The 19351-nt window shown below is 36.9% G+C and overlaps 2 protein-coding genes and 1 pseudogene across 4 annotated transcripts; 1 reads left to right on the forward strand and 2 right to left on the reverse strand.

Moving 5' to 3' along the window:
• Positions 1 to 1275: 1275 nt before the first annotated feature.
• On the forward strand, positions 1276 to 15460 carry LOC132063845 (golgin candidate 4). Of its 3 annotated transcripts, none has more exons than XM_059456578.1 (15): positions 1276 to 1508; positions 2938 to 3036; positions 4938 to 5030; positions 6185 to 6316; positions 7151 to 7289; positions 7370 to 7434; positions 8175 to 8342; positions 8469 to 8552; positions 8678 to 8821; positions 9496 to 9792; positions 9923 to 9988; positions 12378 to 12580; positions 13687 to 13741; positions 14175 to 14351; positions 15036 to 15460. In XM_059456578.1, the coding sequence occupies exons 1-15, from the start codon at positions 1302 to 1304 to the stop codon at positions 15357 to 15359; spliced, it is 2253 nt and encodes a 750-aa protein (XP_059312561.1). In that variant the 5' UTR covers positions 1276 to 1301; the 3' UTR covers positions 15360 to 15460. The 3 variants fall into 3 exon arrangements, with proteins under 3 accessions (XP_059312561.1, XP_059312562.1, XP_059312560.1); XM_059456579.1 differs by having other exon boundaries at positions 7202 to 7289; positions 8675 to 8821; XM_059456577.1 differs by having other exon boundaries at positions 1277 to 1508; positions 8675 to 8821.
• LOC132063846 (uncharacterized) lies at positions 3077 to 4455 on the reverse strand (annotated as a pseudogene).
• Positions 15461 to 16105: 645 nt separating the features above from the next.
• On the reverse strand, positions 16106 to 19348 carry LOC132063847 (reticulon-like protein B1). The gene is made up of 5 exons (XM_059456580.1): positions 19039 to 19348; positions 17545 to 17725; positions 17316 to 17457; positions 16630 to 16699; positions 16106 to 16526 (listed from the first exon to the last, which is right to left on the reverse strand). Exons 1-5 carry the CDS (start codon positions 19277 to 19279, stop codon positions 16357 to 16359), a joined length of 804 nt encoding a protein of 267 aa, XP_059312563.1. The 5' UTR covers positions 19280 to 19348; the 3' UTR covers positions 16106 to 16356.
• Positions 19349 to 19351: the final 3 nt, after the last annotated feature.

Below are 19351 nucleotides of genomic sequence, written 5' to 3' on the forward strand. Positions count from 1 at the left end.
GTGGTGCAGTGGATAGGGTTGTTCCTTCCTTAATCAGAGATCTTCGTTCGAGCCCTAAATATGAAAAGATTCTTGGTAGGGAGCGTTTCCCTCGAATACGCGGTGCGAATCCAAATTAATCGGGTTCCAATGCGGGTACCAGTGTTTTCAGAGGCATTTTCTGGGCGAGCCCCGGGACGTGGCGTACTAGAAACGTTCCGAGGCATAAATGAAAGGCGTAGATCTATAGGGCGTACGACCTAAAATTCGGGGCGTAAGTCCCGGGCGCAAAAGCGTAAGCCCCGGGCGTAAAGGCTTATGCCCCAGGCATAAAGGCTTACGCCCCGGATGTTAAATTTGATTTTTATTGTTTTAAAAGTATTTTTGCTATAAATTATGATTTTTATTATTGGTATAATGATATTTATACTTTACGTTATCATGTTTTCATGTTGTAGTGATTTTTCTTAAAATTTTATAAATAAATAAAGCAACTCTCATAGAAAATAACACTATCATAAATATTTTTTTAGATGATAATGCCTTAAATTCATAGCACTATGTTCCTTGTACACTTTTTGCCCTTCTCCTTCTTTGGATATACAAAGAAAAGTCAGTGTAAATATTAATTGAGGTTGGGAAGGACTAATTGATCTGGAGATTGATGATGAAGTGAATGAAGATTTCATTTTAAAGATTATCTAGGCTATTATCATTTTTTGTGTTATTACCTTTCTCAAACAATATTTATAATAATTCTTTTTATATTATTGGTGATTTATTTGCAGAATTTAAATGAAAACTTTACATTTACTTACTTTTTAATAATAAAATTGAAGATACATGATACATATGCCCCGTAGATCCATGGGGCTTACACCCTGTGTCTCGGGGCTTACGCCTCATTTCGTGTTGCGTAAAATACCTCGCCTCGCTCCCCTGCGTCTTAAAACACCGGCGGGTACCAGATACCGGGGAAATAAAAATAAAAATAAAAATAAAAATAAACAACAAAAACCCATGGAAAAAAAAAAGGAAAAAGAAAAACCCCGTGGGCTTGCATCCGACCCGTAATTATATAAAAGCACGTTGTTTTTGTTTTAATGATAATGAAATAAAAACAACTTGAGTGTAATTTCTTTCTTGTTTTCCAGATCTACCATATAAACCCCCAAAATACGTGTAAAAATGGACCACATACACATTTTGATCTCCCACTAAATTTGTAGTTGTAACAGAAAGATCTTCTCCCACCCCCCTAAATCGTATCATTCAGATTATTATCCGAGAAGACAAAAAATTTGTACATTGGGTGTTGAAAGATGTGGAGTATTGAGAATTTAAAGCAGAATCTCAATAGGATCGCTCTTGAAATTCACGAAGATGATGAAGACGATGATGAACAGCTCTCGATTGGTGATCGCTCAGATAGTAATTCACTATCTGATCGGAGAATTTCTAGAAACTTCGCTCATTCCAAGTCACCGACATATCATTCCCCAATTGCCAATGGTTTCGACAATCCTGAGGTATTTTAGGGAATCTATAATTACTTGAGTATTAGAATGAGATGGACCTAATTAGACAGCAATTGATTAATTAGGGATTGAGTGTCAGGTTGATGTATATTATGCTGTCTTTTCTAATTCTGCAAAATGCTTCACTTTATTAGTTACATAAAAAGGAATATGTATCCGTTTTCTTTTCTGGTTTTTGTCTGATAAACCAGAAATTTGTTGTTTCAAACTTGTTAATTATGTGAATACTAGACTTGGTTCGCCAGCTAGGATTCGAACTTATGGCACGCGTCTAGCGCACATTCCACCCTGTATTACCTGGAAAGGATCCACTTTGTAATTTCAAATCGCAGAATTAAGTCGGGCTTAGTTATTTACAGATTGTGTAAAGTTGGTGAGTTTGGTTATATTGGCTGAGACTCTGTCTGTGTGAGCTTCACAAACCAATAACCATAGCTAATGCATAGATAGGATGAAGGCGGAGAGTTGGGGTAGGATAAAATTAGTCTAACTGAATTATTTTTAAGGATGTCTTTACGTAGGCAAGTGCTACCTGAATAACGCGAAATGGCCATAGAGGATTCATACAGTCGAGTTTAACTAATCTGGGATTGAGTGGTAGTTGATGATTGATAATTATGTGTGCATGAAAGAGCATTGGGAGTTCCATAGATGTGTGTATTGCACTAAAAATATGCTCTCATTGCATTTTCATGCTGTGTTGATTATTTTTATGTTAGTTATATGAAAGAAGATATATATATATGTTGGTTGAAGTGGATTCATTGGCAAGGGTAATGTCTTGGAGGCTGAATAAGGCTCCACATAACGAGATTCTCTTATCATGTAAGTCCTGTTATGGTTATATTATTGGGTTGCAATTTAAAATAAATTATTGGTTAAAAACAATCAATTTAATTAGAGTTTATATTAGCTATGAAGCTGGATTGTTTTATCACTAGTGATTCTAATATTGATGCGTTAATGTGGAACAATGCATACAAAATGTTACAATGATTAAAAACAATCTATTTCATCGGAGTAGTAGTCTTATTTTAGCTCTAAAGCTGGATTGTTTTGTCACTCCTAAAACTGGTTTAGTATAAGATATTGATGAGCTAGGTTAAATAATCAGAGAACTGTCTTAAGTTGCAATTTAGTTTATATGTCCTAGCTGTTATCTTTAAATGCTATTTCGTCAGAATTCTTCTTAGTTTTTGATAACCTTTTCTTTTGACGTCATTATTAGTTAATGCAATAGATTGACATTTTACTCTAGGCGAGAAAGTACAGGGCTTAAACGAATACAATTATGTTAAAAAGATAACCTTGCTTGGCAGAATTCGATTTATCGGGCCCTATGGTTGTTTAAAATTCCTTTGTCCTTTTCCATAAGGTAGCACATAATTAATTTGGCATGTTTTATTTGTTTTTGTTGCAGATAGAGAAATACAAAATTGAAATTAAGAGACTTAAAGAATCTGAGGCTGAAATCAAGGCATTATCAGTTAATTATGCTGCTTTATTGAAAGAAAAAGAGGTAAAGTTTTTTTTCTTCAGCTTGACATGATATCATCTTATATAGTAGTTGGGTAAGTTTCAGTGGCATGCTTATGACTTCAAATTGTTATTGTTACCTAGACTTATTAAATCTTCCTTACTTGAATTTGATGGCCCAAGACGGCCCTTTGGACCCATTTCGGAACACTGCTGAAGGGCCCAATGTAATGCAACAGCTTCTTTAGAAAAGAAAATAATCGTGATACTGTTGCATGCTTAGAAACAATGAGCCCATATACTGTGGTGACTATTTGTGATATTTGAGTTTTGACTAAATTCATCCCTATTGTTTCACTCCAACTTTAACTACATCCATAAAAAAAATTCTTAATAGAAACATCCTTTAAATTTTCCAAAAGTGATCAAAACCATCCTTATGTTAAGCTTTCCATCCACTTCTAGCGGAGCTTGTTGTTTTTCACATGCTACTCTTTTTCTTTGTCCCTTCTTCTCACAAGCCTTCTTTCATTCATCCCTTCCTTCCTTCTTGAATAAACATCTGATTTCTTGCTAAAACACTGGTGAAGTACTCCTTCTTGACCAAACCTAAAAAAAAAAAGTTTCTCTTTGCCAATACATAGAATCACAGACAAATTTTACAATGTAGCTTAAACCATATTGAAAATTTGCATTCCACTATGTGAAAATTATCGGGAAATAGGGGTTTTGACTGATCAGTGATGAAAAATTTGAGAAACGAGGAAGATAGCAAAAAGAAAAAGCACATGATAGAAAGAATAAATGTGAAAGAGCTCACCGCATAAAAAGATGAAAGATGAAGATTCTTTGGAAGAATGAAGGATCCATTGAAGGCAGGCCCTTTATCTTTGAGGCATTGGATCTTATCCTGGACATTTGTGAGGAGGGTTAGCAATATCTGATGCACATGAAAGAATTATGCATTAGCTGCAGAATCTAGAAAGATTAGGAATTCTCTATTTATTTCATGTCAAAATCCAAATACATTCGATAGGCATTTCGATCAAAAGAATAATAGCCTTCTTTTCTCAAAAAAAAAAAAAAAAAGGAAAGTGTATCCACCTGGAAACCAAGACACCAAGTTTCTTGTAGAGTTGCATGGATGGAGTCCTTGCAGGATCTGCATGAAGTGATACGTGGTGGACATTTCATTGCTGCCTTCAGCAATACCAGCCTAATCCCCTGGGATTCCCTTTCACTTCTAATTTAGTGATTTAAGCAACGGATGTTACATGACATAACCAGCACTATATCCACCCGCTTGGGAGTAGAGCAACCCACTGTTCTTCTTTCTGATTTCGTCATTAAAGGATTGAGCCAGGACTTCATGTGTAGGGAAAATCTTAGCTCTCTTCTCAATATTTCAACTTATCTTAGCCCAGTTTGGTGAGTTTCTATGGATTTCAACTATCTATCGCATTGCCATTTCTTGGCTTTCCTATTCCTCTCACTGGAGGAGACCTTGGGATGGCTATTTCTGGTGTTCATTTGAAGAAAGAATGAAGAGCTTGTCTGGAGAAGAGAAAGCAACAAGAAGTTACGTGACAAACAATAGGCTTTATTTGAAGTGGATGAAAAGTTTAACTGGTGATTTTTTGGTCAGTTTTGAAAAATTTAAGGATGTCTTTATCATACATGAGATATTATAAGGATGTAGTTAAGTGAACCAATAGGCAATAGGGATAGTTTTGTTAAAAAGATACCTTTGATGTTCCATAAAACAAATGATTTGAACTTTATAATTGTGATACTTGATATTTTCTCCAAAAAGTAGAAAAAGAAGAAGTGTGCTACGTGATGTGTGCAAAATCACGATTTTCAATTGTTTGGCGACACTTGCTCCATGCCTTTTGCTGCACTATTGTCATTATGCTCTTATAACTTGAAAAGTCACTTCTGCAGGATCAAGTTTCAAGGTTAAATGAAGAAAATAGTTCATTAAAGCAAAGTCTACAATCAAGTTCTCCCCTGGGTGCATCTAGAAACATGCAGAAGGTAGTTATTCCATAAATAAAACTTTTTTCTTTTACTGGTAATTCGAAAATAAAGCTTTTCTTTTTTAATAATTATTTCTGCTGCTTATCTGTTTAATGATTTTCTGGATATCCATCCAGATGATGGATTCTAAGTGATTGTCTATTTATAGCTAGTTGTTGAATATTGAGTGATTTCTTTCCATCTATCCTAGCCTTGGAAGACAGAGTTACCTGGTACCTGTTGCTGGTGGGAGGGGGCAGGTATCCTGTGGAATTAGTCGAGGTGCGCGCAAGCTGGCCCGGACACCACACTTAAAAAAAAATAGCTAGTTGCTGTCTTGCTGAAAAAATTACCTTTTATTCTGGAGACAACGTTATTGAATGGCCTGAGATAATTGCCTTCTCTATATCCTTAGATTTACTTATCTCCTCTAGCTGACCAAAAATATCCTCTGTATTAAAAAGTCACCTGATGTTTACTTACTAAGGATTCTAAGGAAGTAAAATGCACCATTTTGAGAATGGTGCTAGTGCCAATTATGAGGTGTAACGGTGGATTATATTTTTAATACATGTAATCAGCACCAAGATTTACACATGGTGTTCGTTGACCTAGAGAAAGCATATGATAGAGCTTGATTATCTGGTGGGTATCAGAGAAGAAAGATATCCATATTAAAAAATATAAATGGCATAAATGATCCTTATAAAAAAAAGGCATAAAGGATGTATATGAAGTAGCCATAACTAGTGTGAGAAAAGTAGCAGGCAATATAAAGGAGTTCCCATAACGTGAGTTTACAATGAGCCTTTACTTGTTCGCCCTAGTTATGGATGAAGGGGCTACTTGATTCACCTTATATTACCAAAATTTTAGTTGAAGGGGCTATTTGAGTAAAAAATTATTAAGGGGCTAGACAATAATTACAAAATATTTTAAAGGAATTTCAAATCTTTTGCCCTATATGCACTTAATAATCTATTTCTGTATTAGTTTATGGAGAGCTATGCTAATCTATGATCTATTAAGCTGTCTCCTTTCCCCCTGTTCTCCTTTTAGGTCTTAATGTTGCGTGACAGAACTATTCTGCTTTCAATTACTGTTCAATTTCACAGATATAAGCTTCAACTCACTGTATTAGGTCGTGGCTAATGTTATCTGGTTTTGTTTAGGGGAGCAGTGATCAATCTCCAAACCGCCAAAGCAAAGCTATAGTTAACCGTTCCTTTGGGAGCCGAACAAACAATGGTTTTTCTCCCAAGCAGGATGGACTAAGCAATGGAACCACTTTTGGCAATGAAAAGGTATGTAGCCTACATTCATCTCTCCCCCCTTATAATGAGCTACTGTTTAGGTCTCCCTTTCATGTGGGCGTTTAGAATAATGTCCATTGTCGCCCCCAGGGCTTTGATCTAGCGGCAAGAGTTGCAACTTGCAACATGTAATGTGTTGGTTAGGCGAACGTCACAGGTTCGAACCCTACCTCAGACAAAAAAAAAAAAAATTGGTATTAAGTGGAGAAGGATAGAGGGTTGGGTCCATTATCCACCGAGTTTTGAACCGCGTGTCACTTGCCGTCAGTGATTTCTTAGTTATCAAAAAAAAAAAAAAAGTCCACTGTAAACAATATAAAAAAAATAATCTCCACTGTTATAATAGGAAGAACTCATCGCTTTGCACAACAACTGCATTGTGCTATTTTAGTGGGACAAAAAGTGCCTCATACTGTAGAGATTTTCTGAAGGAGATATTTGCATTCTTTATGCTTGTTGGATATTAGTAGCCAAAATATATGATCTGCTTACACTAACATTCATGTTCACGAGAGGGTTAAATATGTATCCTATATGTTCTACTTAACATCAGGTAGTGCATATTGCGGTAGTGCATATTGCTATGCATATCTTGTAAGCTTAGCAAATTACACTGATATATTTGATTGGGCATAAAGAGAGCAATTTACAAGATTCAATGTCCTTTGCTTGTCCCTGCCTCAGGCACTAGTGCTAAATAAAAGAGGTTTTGGAAATATAATCAGCCACTTGACCTCGTTTTTTTGCCTAGTTCCTTTTTTGTCCCTCGTTACCAGATTCTATCTTTGATTAACAAACTTCACAGAAATTTGTTAATGCTTCTAGGAGCTTGCAGACTTGCTGGAAGAGAAAAATAAATCTTTGTCAGCCATGCAGGCATCTCATGAGCTGCAGATAAAACAATTTGAAATGGAGCTTGATAAAGAACGCACCGAGCTGGCAAATATGAAAATTAGGTTACAAGGTAGTTAAATTTTTGTGAATATTGCGTAATTTTCAAGCGGTTCAATTGATTATGCTGTCTGAAACCACTTTCATTCTTAGAGGAGCAGAAGCTGAGGTTGACAGTCCAACAAGAGCTGAACTCTTTAAAAGCGGACAAGGATAAAGTGAGTACCTTTTGCTTTTTACGTATTGATGCATATGTGGCCTTCTGACATCCAATGGTCATAATTTGATGGAATAATATATTCCAGTCTTCAGCTCGGAAGTTTCCCTCTTTCATTAAGTTTTATATTTTACTGTTGCTTTTTTCATTTTATTTCCATTTAATCTGATCTGATCTCGTTGGAGCATATCAGGTGTCTTCACTAGTATTTTGGTTAGCTTGGCTTTTGAGTTGTTTATCAGCGTCACTGTATTTGGTAATACAGCTTACCATTTTGAGATGATCTTACATCTCCATCTTGTGATCAATCTATCAGAGACAATTAAAATTGGTCACCTTGACAAATATGTTTTGGGGTCTTGGATACACATATGTGTATGTATATCTTCATGAAAGATGTAGTGTGTTTAAGTTATGTAACTGGAGGCTATTTATCAAAGAGAAACTTATGTAACTGGAGGTTGGCTATGTACTTCGGCATGTACTAGAGTATACCAATATCTTTTGTCATCTTTGTATCTTCACTTACTGCGTAACAAACGTCTTGGTAGTTCACAATATATTTTCATGCATGTTGGCATGAGCAAGCGCGTGTGTCCCAATTTTCTTGCTTCCCTTAACATTATTGTACTCTTTGCTAAGTTGTGCTGGTTTTTGACTTGTCTTTTCTGCATGCCTTACTGAATCCAGCTTCCGCTCTGGTATTGATATAATTTCCTTTTCTCTGTAATTGCATCTCAGATGGCTGTGGAGATGACAAAAATTCGTACTGAGCTGTCTCATAAAGTATCTGAATTAAAGCAGTTGCAATCGGACCTTCATGAAAGAAATAACGGAGAATCAAATGAAGCAAGAGATGGTTTGAGAAGAGTGATAGAAACATTGCAAAAAGAAAACAGTGATCTTAAGGTTAGTGTTGTGGCATTGACATATTTTGCTTCCATTTATTTTCAAGTGCTTTTTATAGTTTCTTCATCATCAATATAAAAGCGGCAAATCTTGATTTTGAACATGCCTTGACATTCTCTCTTGCAGAATGAGAAAGATAAGTTAGAAGCTTCATTGAAAGCAACTGGTGTTTCTTCAGCCGATAGAAGTAACATCAATAGTATAAGTGAGGTGAGTTTGTTTCGTAATCTTTTGGACTCTCTTTCAACTTTTTGGTATAAACTGTCTTCAGAACATTTCTGTCTAATTTATTTTTAATTATAAGTATTGTCTAATCTACTATTTTGTTTTAGAAGGTGCATCCTATGGAGGTATTTCCTGAAAAGGAAGAAATGAAGAGGTCTTTACAAAATTTGGAGAATGAATTGAAGGAAACACGCCGGGGAAGGGACAAAGCACAGCAAGAACTGAAACGACTTAAGCAGCATTTACTCGAGAAGGTTAATAGCATATGATGAGTATACCTTTTTTGAGCTTCTAGAGGGGGAACTGGGAGGGTTTTTTTAGTTGACATTTTCTATATACAGTACTTATAATCAATAGCAGTTGCAGAGTTGGCTTTTCTTGTTGGACTCTAGATTGATTGTTGATGTCAGATAATTTTTTGTTCTAATCCTATTTACATCTGTGATTTATTGCTGTTAAAGGATATTAATGTGGATAGAGTAGGAACTTTTGTCCATATTACTGTTTGACTCTTCTGACCTCGATGGACTTTCTTTCTTGTTTTTTTTCCCCTGATAAGTTTTGTCCTCGTCTGATCTAGTGACGTCCATGTTAGGTTTCATCATAGTGTACATGTTTCTTGGTTTTCTTCACCACATTGAGGAATGGCTTTTTATCAACTGGAAAATAACTAGTAATCTATTATCATCATGTCTCATAACGATTTAATTTGCATTGGTTATCTGCATTTGTGGATGATGATTTAATCCCCTAGTTAATTTAGTTTGGAGTACTGCAAGTTAACATCCAATGTGATGCCATTTCTTAATTACTGGACGTTGTATTGTCTTAACGCTATCTTTTCACTTTAAAATATATGCGGGTGAAATTAACATAAGCCTTCTGTGGCTAAAGTACAAGATAGTCATTCATGCTGTTGTGCTTGCAGGAAATGGAAGAATCAGAAAAGATGGATGAGGACAGCAAGATGATTGAAGAACTACGTCAAAATAATGAATATCAGCGAGCTCAAATATTGCAGTTGGAGAAAGCTCTCAAGCAAGCTATTGCAAGTCAAGAAGATGTCAAAACCCTTAATTATAATGAATTAAGGAAGTCGAAGGATACAATTGATGAGCTAAATAAAAAATTAGCCAACTGTTTGAACACAATGGAAGCCCAAAATGTTGAAGTCCTTAACCTACAAACTGCTCTTGGCCAATACTACGCCGAGATTGAAGCCAAGGTCTCTATTTTTACCTATCCTCTGGGGCTTTGTATAGTCTATTATGCTGCAAAACAAACAGATAATTCTCAAACTAATTTATCTTTCTAATTTATGCATTACTTTCGCATCTACAATTTGATATGTCCAGGAAAGGCTTGGAGAAGAATTGGCGATGGCAAAGGAGGAATCACATAAACTTTCAGCGCTTCTGAAGGTATAATCCATTGTGTTCCTAGAACAGAGTAAATTATTATTTCTGAATACATCTATTTGAATGGAAAGATTGGTTATAGGGATCGTTCTAAACCAAGTCTTATAGAAAAAATATTGTCTCTGCATATAAGTTAACTTAGATCTTCATGTAGTGTTCATATACAATGACTAAACATGGATTGAATATGGTATTTTATTTTGCAAACTAGAAGAGAATTCAAGATAGCTTTTCCTATTTTTGGAAGATTTTCTTTAGCAAATATCTGTTTATGCATTAAAAGCTTTTTTAAAAAAAAATAATAATTCAGAGATACAACAACACACCAAGGCTGCCATAGAAAAGGGAAGTACACACTAGGTGAGACTACAGGCGTACAGTACATCAAGCCAAGTTTCCACACACTGGAGGGTTGGCAAAAATTGATTTGAAAAAATTAGAAGTTATGGTTCTGCTAATAGGATTCTCAACCCCTTCCTTCCCTCCATATAGTCCAGATCCATAAAGAACCAGATTTTCCTCTGGTTTTTTTTATTATGCTGGATCTTCAGATTTGGTTGAAGAAGGGGAGCCTTGGCGTGAGTGGTAAAGTTGCTGCCATGTGACCAGGAGGTCACCGGTTCGAGCCGTGGAAACAGCTTCTTGCAGAAATGCAGGGTAAGGCTGTGTACAATAGACCTTTGTGGTCCGGCCCTTTCCGGGACCCCGCGCATAGCGGGAGTCTAGTGCACCGGGCTGCCCTTCAGATTTGGCTGATAAATAATATAGCTGGAGTAACCCTATAGACCCACAAAAGAAGATAAAGCGCCACAGGGCCAAAGCAAATCTTTCAGTGCTACAGTAGATGATTTATTCACACGTTGAAGCACAGATAAAAATTTCGTATTTTCCGCAATTTATCAATAGAAGAAGCCACATTGAGCTCTGTAAACCTGGTTGAAATGCCACTTCTTTTGGAACCGTAGAGCGATATACTTCCAATGATCATCAGTACTAGCTTTGTAGCTGATACTGTGGGAATAAGACTACACAAAAAACTAAAAAGCGCCTCCTCTACTCCAGAAGATTCTATCATCAATACTTGCTGAATGGTGACATTACAACTTTGTGAAAGAATTCATTCACCTGCTCCATACCCCAATCAGGTGGTTTGAAATCAATGCATCAAACAATACCAGTATGGTTTCGAGTGAGAACATCTGCTTCAGTGCTTTACTTTTGTAAGTGAATACTGTAAAGAGCGGGAAAGACATCTATAAAAGCTTTGTCACAGCAATAGACATTTAGCTAAAGCGAATTTGCTGGTGAAAATTAGATCTTATTTTCATGTATGACCTGCACAAAAAACTCCATAAGCTGAAGAATTGGACTAGTGAACCAATCATAGTCATCACTGCCTTTTTGATGACAGTAAGCTTCATCAACAAATGAGCAGGCTCAACAGCAAAATTGCCAAATCCATTCTCCCTTTAAACCACAGTTGAAGAATATGAAATCGTTGTTGCTAAAACAATCCAAAAGAATTGAGCTGCCCCATTTTCCCCATCAGATCAGATGGTACTTCTTTGTTCCCTCGATGCCATCCCAAAGACGGTTCCCAATTATTATTGTTATTTTTTTGATAACTGTCGCGTTTCGGCTTAGCTTGAGTGCACCTCGATTAATTCCACGGGTACCAATTACCTTCTCCTAGCCCAAGTGCCGGATCTGTCCACCAAGGCTTGGACAAATGGGAAGAAATCGCCTAGTGTTGTTTGCCTTCACTGGGATTAGACGGTTCCCAATTATTTGCGCTGGCACATGAAATGGAGAGAAATAGTAGGCAGATCAGTTAGAGACTGAAGTTTCAGTCAAGGTTACCTTATCGTAGATAAATTTGTTATTCTTCCTAGCAAGTTTCGAGTTGACTTCTCTGAAGATAGAGGCCTGCACCTTCGTGCTCTTGAAGTTGGAATGCAAAACAGTCAGATATTGAGAAAGAAGTTATGGAACTTGTCGACTAAGGCAGTCAGCAAGTGTGGACATTGGTAATGCAGTCCAGGATAAGTTCACACTCATGGCCACTATTGGTAATAGTGTAACCGTTATGCTTTCATAACTTCCTTTAATGTCACAGCCCTCAGGACAGAATTTGAACTGAAGATGTGCTTTATCAAACATCTGATATAACATGAATTAAAATTTAAAACGGATATCTTTTAGCTTATATATTTCATAACTTCCTATAGTTCATAGGTATACTAAGTCCAGCAGAAAAGGCATAGAAGCTTTTGTAATTTGCGCATCGTTAGAGCTAATTTGGGAGCATATTGTCATTTTCATGACTTGATTTAATCTTCTGGCTCACATTTTCTATTATTCTCTTTCTAAACATGATTTATGCTTCCATTAGGATGCTTGCAATGAGTCAGAAACATTCAAGAAGGAGAAGGAAGAGGTGTTGGTGAAACTTTCAGACTTGGAAAGAAGACTTTCTGAAGGGAAGGGCCGTATAAATAAGCTTGAGCAAGACAATGAAAAGCTACGGCGAGCTCTTGAACAGAGCATGACCAGGCTGAATAGAATGTCACTGGATTCTGATAATTATGTCGACAGGTGAGACTTGGTCAAACCATGGAAGGTTGGGTTTATTATCTCGTCTAACATTTGTCTCATGAGTCTAACATCAAAATCTATCAGCTCCGAAAGCTAAAAGACGTGTGAGACCAGTGTCAATTTCTTTTTGCCTGTTCTAATATATGCTGCTACAGTAAAGGTGGAGATGAATAAAATAATACTCTTAGGGGTCGTTTGGTTTGAACACAAGTTATGATGGGATTAATTATGTTGGGATAAGTTATACTGGGATTATTTATGTTGGGATTAGTTATCCTGATATTGTTTCTTATTGATTGTTTGGTTTGTTGTATTAAAAGTAACATGCATTGCATAACTTTTAAGAAAAAGTTGTTTGTTTACAAAAAAAAACCCTCCACCTTATGTAGTAGGAAAAGGGTTTTGAGAACCTCAGGGCTATTTTAGTCAATTTTACTGTTTTATCCAGGATTACTATTCCACCCTCTGATGGGTATAAGTTATCCCAGCACTATTTTTAATCCTGGGATAACTTATCCCACGATTAGTAACCAAACAAAGAATAAGGTGGTACCAAATTTTTTATCCCATCACTATTTTTGCTTATCCATCATACCAAACCATCCCTTACTGGTATATAGCAGGTCTGATAACCATGTATTAGACCTGTTTCAATAATCATCTTATCTACGAAGATCATGCCTCTACTTTGAGAATATTATAATAAAAGATTTTCCACTTTTATGTAGTTTGGTATGTGGTAACCCTGTAACCATTAAACCTTTTATTTAGTAATTTATGAAATTATAGCGCTGCAATTTTATGAAGTCACATTGATTTTTCATGTGTTGGCTCGTGAAACAATATGTAGATTTTAGGTTCCTCATTAAGTTTTTTGGCATTCCTCCCATGAACAGTCTGGTTGAACCTTAGATGCTAAATCATACTGTTTCTATCCATCGGCAAAGCAAACAGGCTCTCTCGGTCCATGTTTAGGTCCATATCCTACGCCATCATCTCTCCCCTACTCACCCCTACTCAGTCAGTATTAAATTACAGTTGTTGTAACATTGTTTAAAACCTTACAATGGTTTGAAATATTTAAACCTCAATTGCGTGATATACAGGCGGATTGTGATCAAATTACTGGTGACTTACTTCCAAAGGAATCACAGCAAAGAGGTATGAATCATTTCTTTACTAGTACGAGATGGGGAGGGCTTGGGTGAATACTTAACCCATCGCATCTATTCATGCTTGTTATCGGCAAGTTATTTGTTAGACTTTGTATGTTCAAAAAATCTCACCAGGTCACAAAACAAAGAATGAAGAAGACAAATAGACCAGAAAACTCATTTTTCATCCTAGAGATTCCATCTAGCCTTGGTAACACTATTTTACTGACTCCGAAATCATTTGAAGTTTTCACTTTAGGTGACATAAACAAAGTAGATTTGAAACATTTATGCATATAATGGGAGGACCTTGAGAGACTTAATTATGAGGAAACACATCTGGGCCCTAGTGGGAAAATTGTTGGATAAATTAGGCGGGGGGGAGGAGATGGAAGCTTTCCGTTTGATGCATGTATTTATATCTCTCCATCTTTTTCTAGGTTTTGGATCTTATGGTCCGTATGCTAGGATTCTCTGATGAAGACAAGCAGAGAATAGGCATGGCTCAGCAAGGATCTGGAAAAGGGGTCGTCCGGGGTGTCTTGGGTCTCCCTGGCCGACTAGTAGGTGGCATCTTGGGTGGAAGTTCAGCACCTTCTAGTACGGCATCAGATCAGGTAAATTTCATATAAATTCCTGTTCACTTATCATATTGCTTTCTTTTACTTTATGACTGTGCCCTGTCAAGTGGAGATTGTCACCTAGAAAAGCCATCTAATAGAAATGACATTGGCCTGTTACTTTTCTTCGGCTCTAGATTACTCGTTCTTTCAATTTATCGACTTCCAGAAAATGGCATATCTGCCATTTGTTTTACTTCTCTATTTGAATTAGTGGACAGAAGTTAGTTGGACCCGCATTTTACGTTTAACCATCTTGTTGATGGAATTGTAAATAGAACATGTCTTTCTACTTGCTGTAGTAGAAGGCTGTAAGTCAACTTTTGATGTACTACCATTAGTGTGCATTCTTTGTTTTTTCCCCTGAAGTCCAGCTTCAGGTTGATTGGTGTAATCTTGTAAGCTTTCTTTTCATCTTCATGCTATTTGACCTTTTCTTTTTTTATATTATTTTTCATTGTGTTCTAATGTTTTTGCGCATGCGTTTTGAATATTTTACTGTTTGCGGAAGAAAGGGGGAGGGGGTCCATATTGATTTGCTGGCATACAGGATTCAAATATATCATCAAATGAGCTTGTTTAGTTTCTATGGATATGTTCTTGCTTACTACTTGTCTAATAAGCAACAAATATCGTATAGGTTCATAATTTGTCTTTTGTTGCTTCTGGACTGTCATGCAGTCCTTCGCAGATCTCTGGGTTGATTTTCTTCTTAAGGAGAACGAAAGAGAGAAAGGTGAGGCCGCTGAAGCTGGCAATGGAGATACAGGAGAGCAAATCAAGAGTGCAGATGCAACCCCGGCAGAACATAGGTCAAATAATGCTGGTGGTTCCTTTGTTTCCTCGAGACCACAACCCTCTCCCAAACATAACCTGCCCCCTTTGGCACCAAGCTCACGGCAAGTTATTCTGCCGCCTGAGCAATCTGATACCGAGTTCTCAACAGTACCTCTTACCCCATCATTGGAAACCAATTATCAGATTTCCAGACTACCTAGATACTGACAGCATTGTTGTAACTAATAGGAGGTATATAGTTTGCTTCTCTTGTAATGTTGTATTGCAATTCTTTTGTTCAATCAATTCTTTTTGGAATATGAACCTTACTCCGTATTTGTTTGATGTCATCTTTATCCTTATTGGTGAAACCGCCCACACACCAAAGAAAAGTAAAAAAGAGAGACCAACGGAGCTTTTCATATCCTGACTTAATATTTGCATGACCAAAATGTCGATCCATATTGCTCGCTTTTAACTTCGGCCGGTTCTGTATTATGGATACTGTTGGATAAGCTGATGGCTGTTCTGAAGCAGGAGCAGACCCATCCTGTTTTGTTGTTATTTCTGGGCAGATAGTCGTATTCTAACTACAGAACAATTTGAATGGTTCCAACACTTTCTAACGCCACTCCAGATATAATTTATAAACTGCGTTGGTCCAATTGGTATCACTTTTTGATTTTTAATTATCTCAACCAACACGTTCAGAACAAGTGAAGAGCCTACGTCATTTAGCTTAAACCGATTGTCTGATACGCCTTCGATATGCATTTTCTTCCTGTATAGCCTAATTATTATGTAAGCAGACTAGAAACAATCATTTCCACTTGAAGAAATCGCATCACCTGTGAAATAAAACTAAGGGGGCCAACCCAAAGCCAGGAATGATCACAAATTGGACTCAACTAACTGAACGGTAGCTATGATTCATCCCAAAAGTTGATAAAAGCCAAGGCAGTGCAAACAGGTGCGGAAGAACAAAATGCAAATTCAGTTTAACTCATAGACTGACACGTTGGAAACTGCAGCCAAATACCACTCGTACAGACCTAATAGACTAATCCTCTTCCAACTGTTTCTACATCTATCACCAGCTGAGAAGACCCCAAATATAAGTAAAAGATGGCATCAGCGCCATGTAAAATACAAGAAAAGCACTATAACATTCTGAAAAGGTAGCAGCAACCCAAATCTCCCTAGCAGGAACGCAGCACCATCACATCTATTCTCTCTTCTTATCTTTGAATGGTCCTCTTGGAATTTTACTCAAAACCTTTTCATCAAACACAGCATATTGCTTCTTGATCTCGTGCATTGCTTTCTCGGCTAATGGATCCACTTTATCTTCATATTTCTCATAAAGAACAGGAACAGTGTGGAGGAGCACAAATGCTGGCGAATTGGAAGGAAGATCATCAAAATGAGAACCAGTACTAGGTGAAAGAACAAATAGAAAATAAAAGAGGTACAACGTTTGATGGAACTTCAAACTTACATATGTAGAACAGCGTCAAAAAGTTGCACCAGCTACCAACAATGGAGAGGACCCATAAACCAGCAACGACCTGGTAACATGGGCAAGTTTTGGTAAGTAAACAAAGGTGAAAAAACCCCAAAGAGATTTCAGGTGTTTATCATATTGCTCATATAAGACTAGAAAAGAATTTTCTGTGTCAAAGAAAATGGAAACAAGCACCTTTGATAACTAAGTTCACAACAGATCTATATCAATAATCCTTTGGACTGTGGAATTTGGGAAAACCACGAACATGGCAAAGAGCAATTTAGCCTTCTAAACTGGCATGAATCGAACAGACTACAAATCTCGAAATTAGACGTGCTCTCGCACTCCACGTCCTACGATGTTATGTAATGTCTTTAGAAACTACAACAAAACCTAAATACTGTCTAACAAGTCAGGATCAATAAGGAGCGCCGGGAGTTTGCATCCAATGCAGGCCTGCCACAGATAGGGGGAAGTAGAGATATGCATCTACCAACTAGAACAGAAACTACCAACAACGGATACAAGGTGAATTCAAAGGTGGATGAACACCCAAAAAGAACAGTCTCTATAGGTGTGAATGCAGGAAGGCTCAATGTAACAGTAACGGACACCAATTACAGGAAGCATTCCAATAAACTTCATCCAGGGAAGATACTGGAACTGGGTATACTTACAGCAAGAAACTTCTTCAGCTCTCTCCCTGACGCAATTTCTCGCAGTAGAGCAAGAGCACGATTAACCTCGATCGTCAGGGCAGAAGCCACCTGAAGGATGGGTTCCTCTGGGATGTGGACTTCTGGGATATGAGGAGATTTTCTGTCAAAATGATAGAGAACCACATCCTCAGCACGGTGATCAAATAATATGAAGAATAAATTAAAACTGTGATTTGGATCAGCTTACTTATTAATAAAGGTGGTTGCATTTGACCACAAGAAAAAGACTGCAAGAGTGATGATCAAGATGTGGCAGATTAAAGTGAGCAGGTGGTACTCAAGCAATTCGAAAAGAACCCAGATAGCAGTCACTCCTCCAAGTACAGTAGCAGATATCTTCTTGTTCCTCCACAAGAATACATCAGCAGCTGCAACAATAAGATACATATTCAATCAAGCAAAATTTAGTTGGCATCACCAATCAATTATGTATTCAAATAAGTATTTCCAGGGTCAAACTCTCCACATAATAAGAAATTAAAATCATTACTTCAAGGAAAAACCTTTATACATAATCCAGTCTCTTCTATGCTTCACTTAAATAGCACACAGCAACAAGCATTTTATATGCAATAATTTTTACAGCTGACCTCACAGATAAAAAAGATTAGAATTTTAAATATTGAAGAACCTTAATATACATGAAAAGCATCCACCATCATGCTCCACTTAGATCAGACGAAGAACTCATTGTTGCTCAGTAGCTCTAAACAAACCCACATGTACGAGCACGACTATTTTTTTTCTTCCATGTACTCCTTTTCAAATGACATGTTTTTTGCATCTGAAGACTCCTAAAGATAACTCCCGAAAACTCTACACCATAATTAGCTCCTTAACCACCAATCATTTTAACCCAAATTCCAATCATTCAATAAATAAAAAAAACAAAACATGGAGATTAGGCAGCTCGCATGCTCTTTTTCAAACACCTACACTAGCATTATAACAAGTTCAACGGGTCTGAATATTCCTTCAGATACCTCAAGAACCCAAAACCGTAATCAAGAGATTCAAGACCTCAATCACCAATCACTTTCAATTCATCAAAACTCAATCATTAACCTACAACAGGTGAAAATTGAACTCTTGTTTGCTCAATTGACTTAAACAAGCACCTGAACGAGAATGACAATTCATTTGGATCTGAAAATTCTTTAAACCCTAAACCTCATCAATTCCTCAACCACCAGTCACTTGAACTAAAAATCCAATATTTTCAATAGGCAGATATACGAAATTTTAACTTTTGCTCCAACCAAAGAGGATGAAAACAACTATATGGACTTGAATATTCTTCAAGATCCGCCCTATTAAAATTCTGCAACCCCCAATCACTTCCATCCAAGCAAAAATTCAATCTTCACAGTGGAAAAAAGCACATAAGCAATAGAAATTTTAAACTCTTGATCACTCAGTTGCTGTTAAAAAACACGTCTATGGACCTGAATATTCTATAAGATCCTTCAAAACCTATCATATCTCAACCACCAAATCCATAACTTTTAGTCTATAAATAAATAATAAAAACAGTCAAAGCTTAAGCACGTAGAGAAACAGAGAATAAAAAACTGAATATTCTTTAAGATCCTTCAAAACCCTTTATCATTTCTCAACCACAAAACCCAAATTCTTTAGTCTTTTAAGTAAATAATAAACACATAAAAGAATAGAACCGTACGTTTGCCACCACCGAACACCTTGTGAACCGATTTTTCTCTTCCAAATAACCTCCATACTTTGTTCTTCAACGACGACGTTTCCGGTTCAGCCGTTACTTCAGGTTTAACTGCCGGTTTTTTTGTCTCGTTATCTGAATCCGATGATGACGACGACGATGAATCGTCACCGTGAATTTTTTCGGTGATCTTCTCAATGAACGACTCTCCTTTAGGATCCGAATTATCAACGTGTTCTGCCATTTTCCTGATTCGGAGCTCCGATTCGTTTATCACTAATATGAAAAGACTTATTGTATTGAAGAGAAAGTTGTG

The sequence above is a fragment of the Lycium ferocissimum genome, chromosome 7 (genome assembly GCF_029784015.1).
Source record: "Lycium ferocissimum isolate CSIRO_LF1 chromosome 7, AGI_CSIRO_Lferr_CH_V1, whole genome shotgun sequence".
In the NCBI taxonomy this organism is placed as follows: Eukaryota; Viridiplantae; Streptophyta; class Magnoliopsida; order Solanales; family Solanaceae; genus Lycium; species Lycium ferocissimum.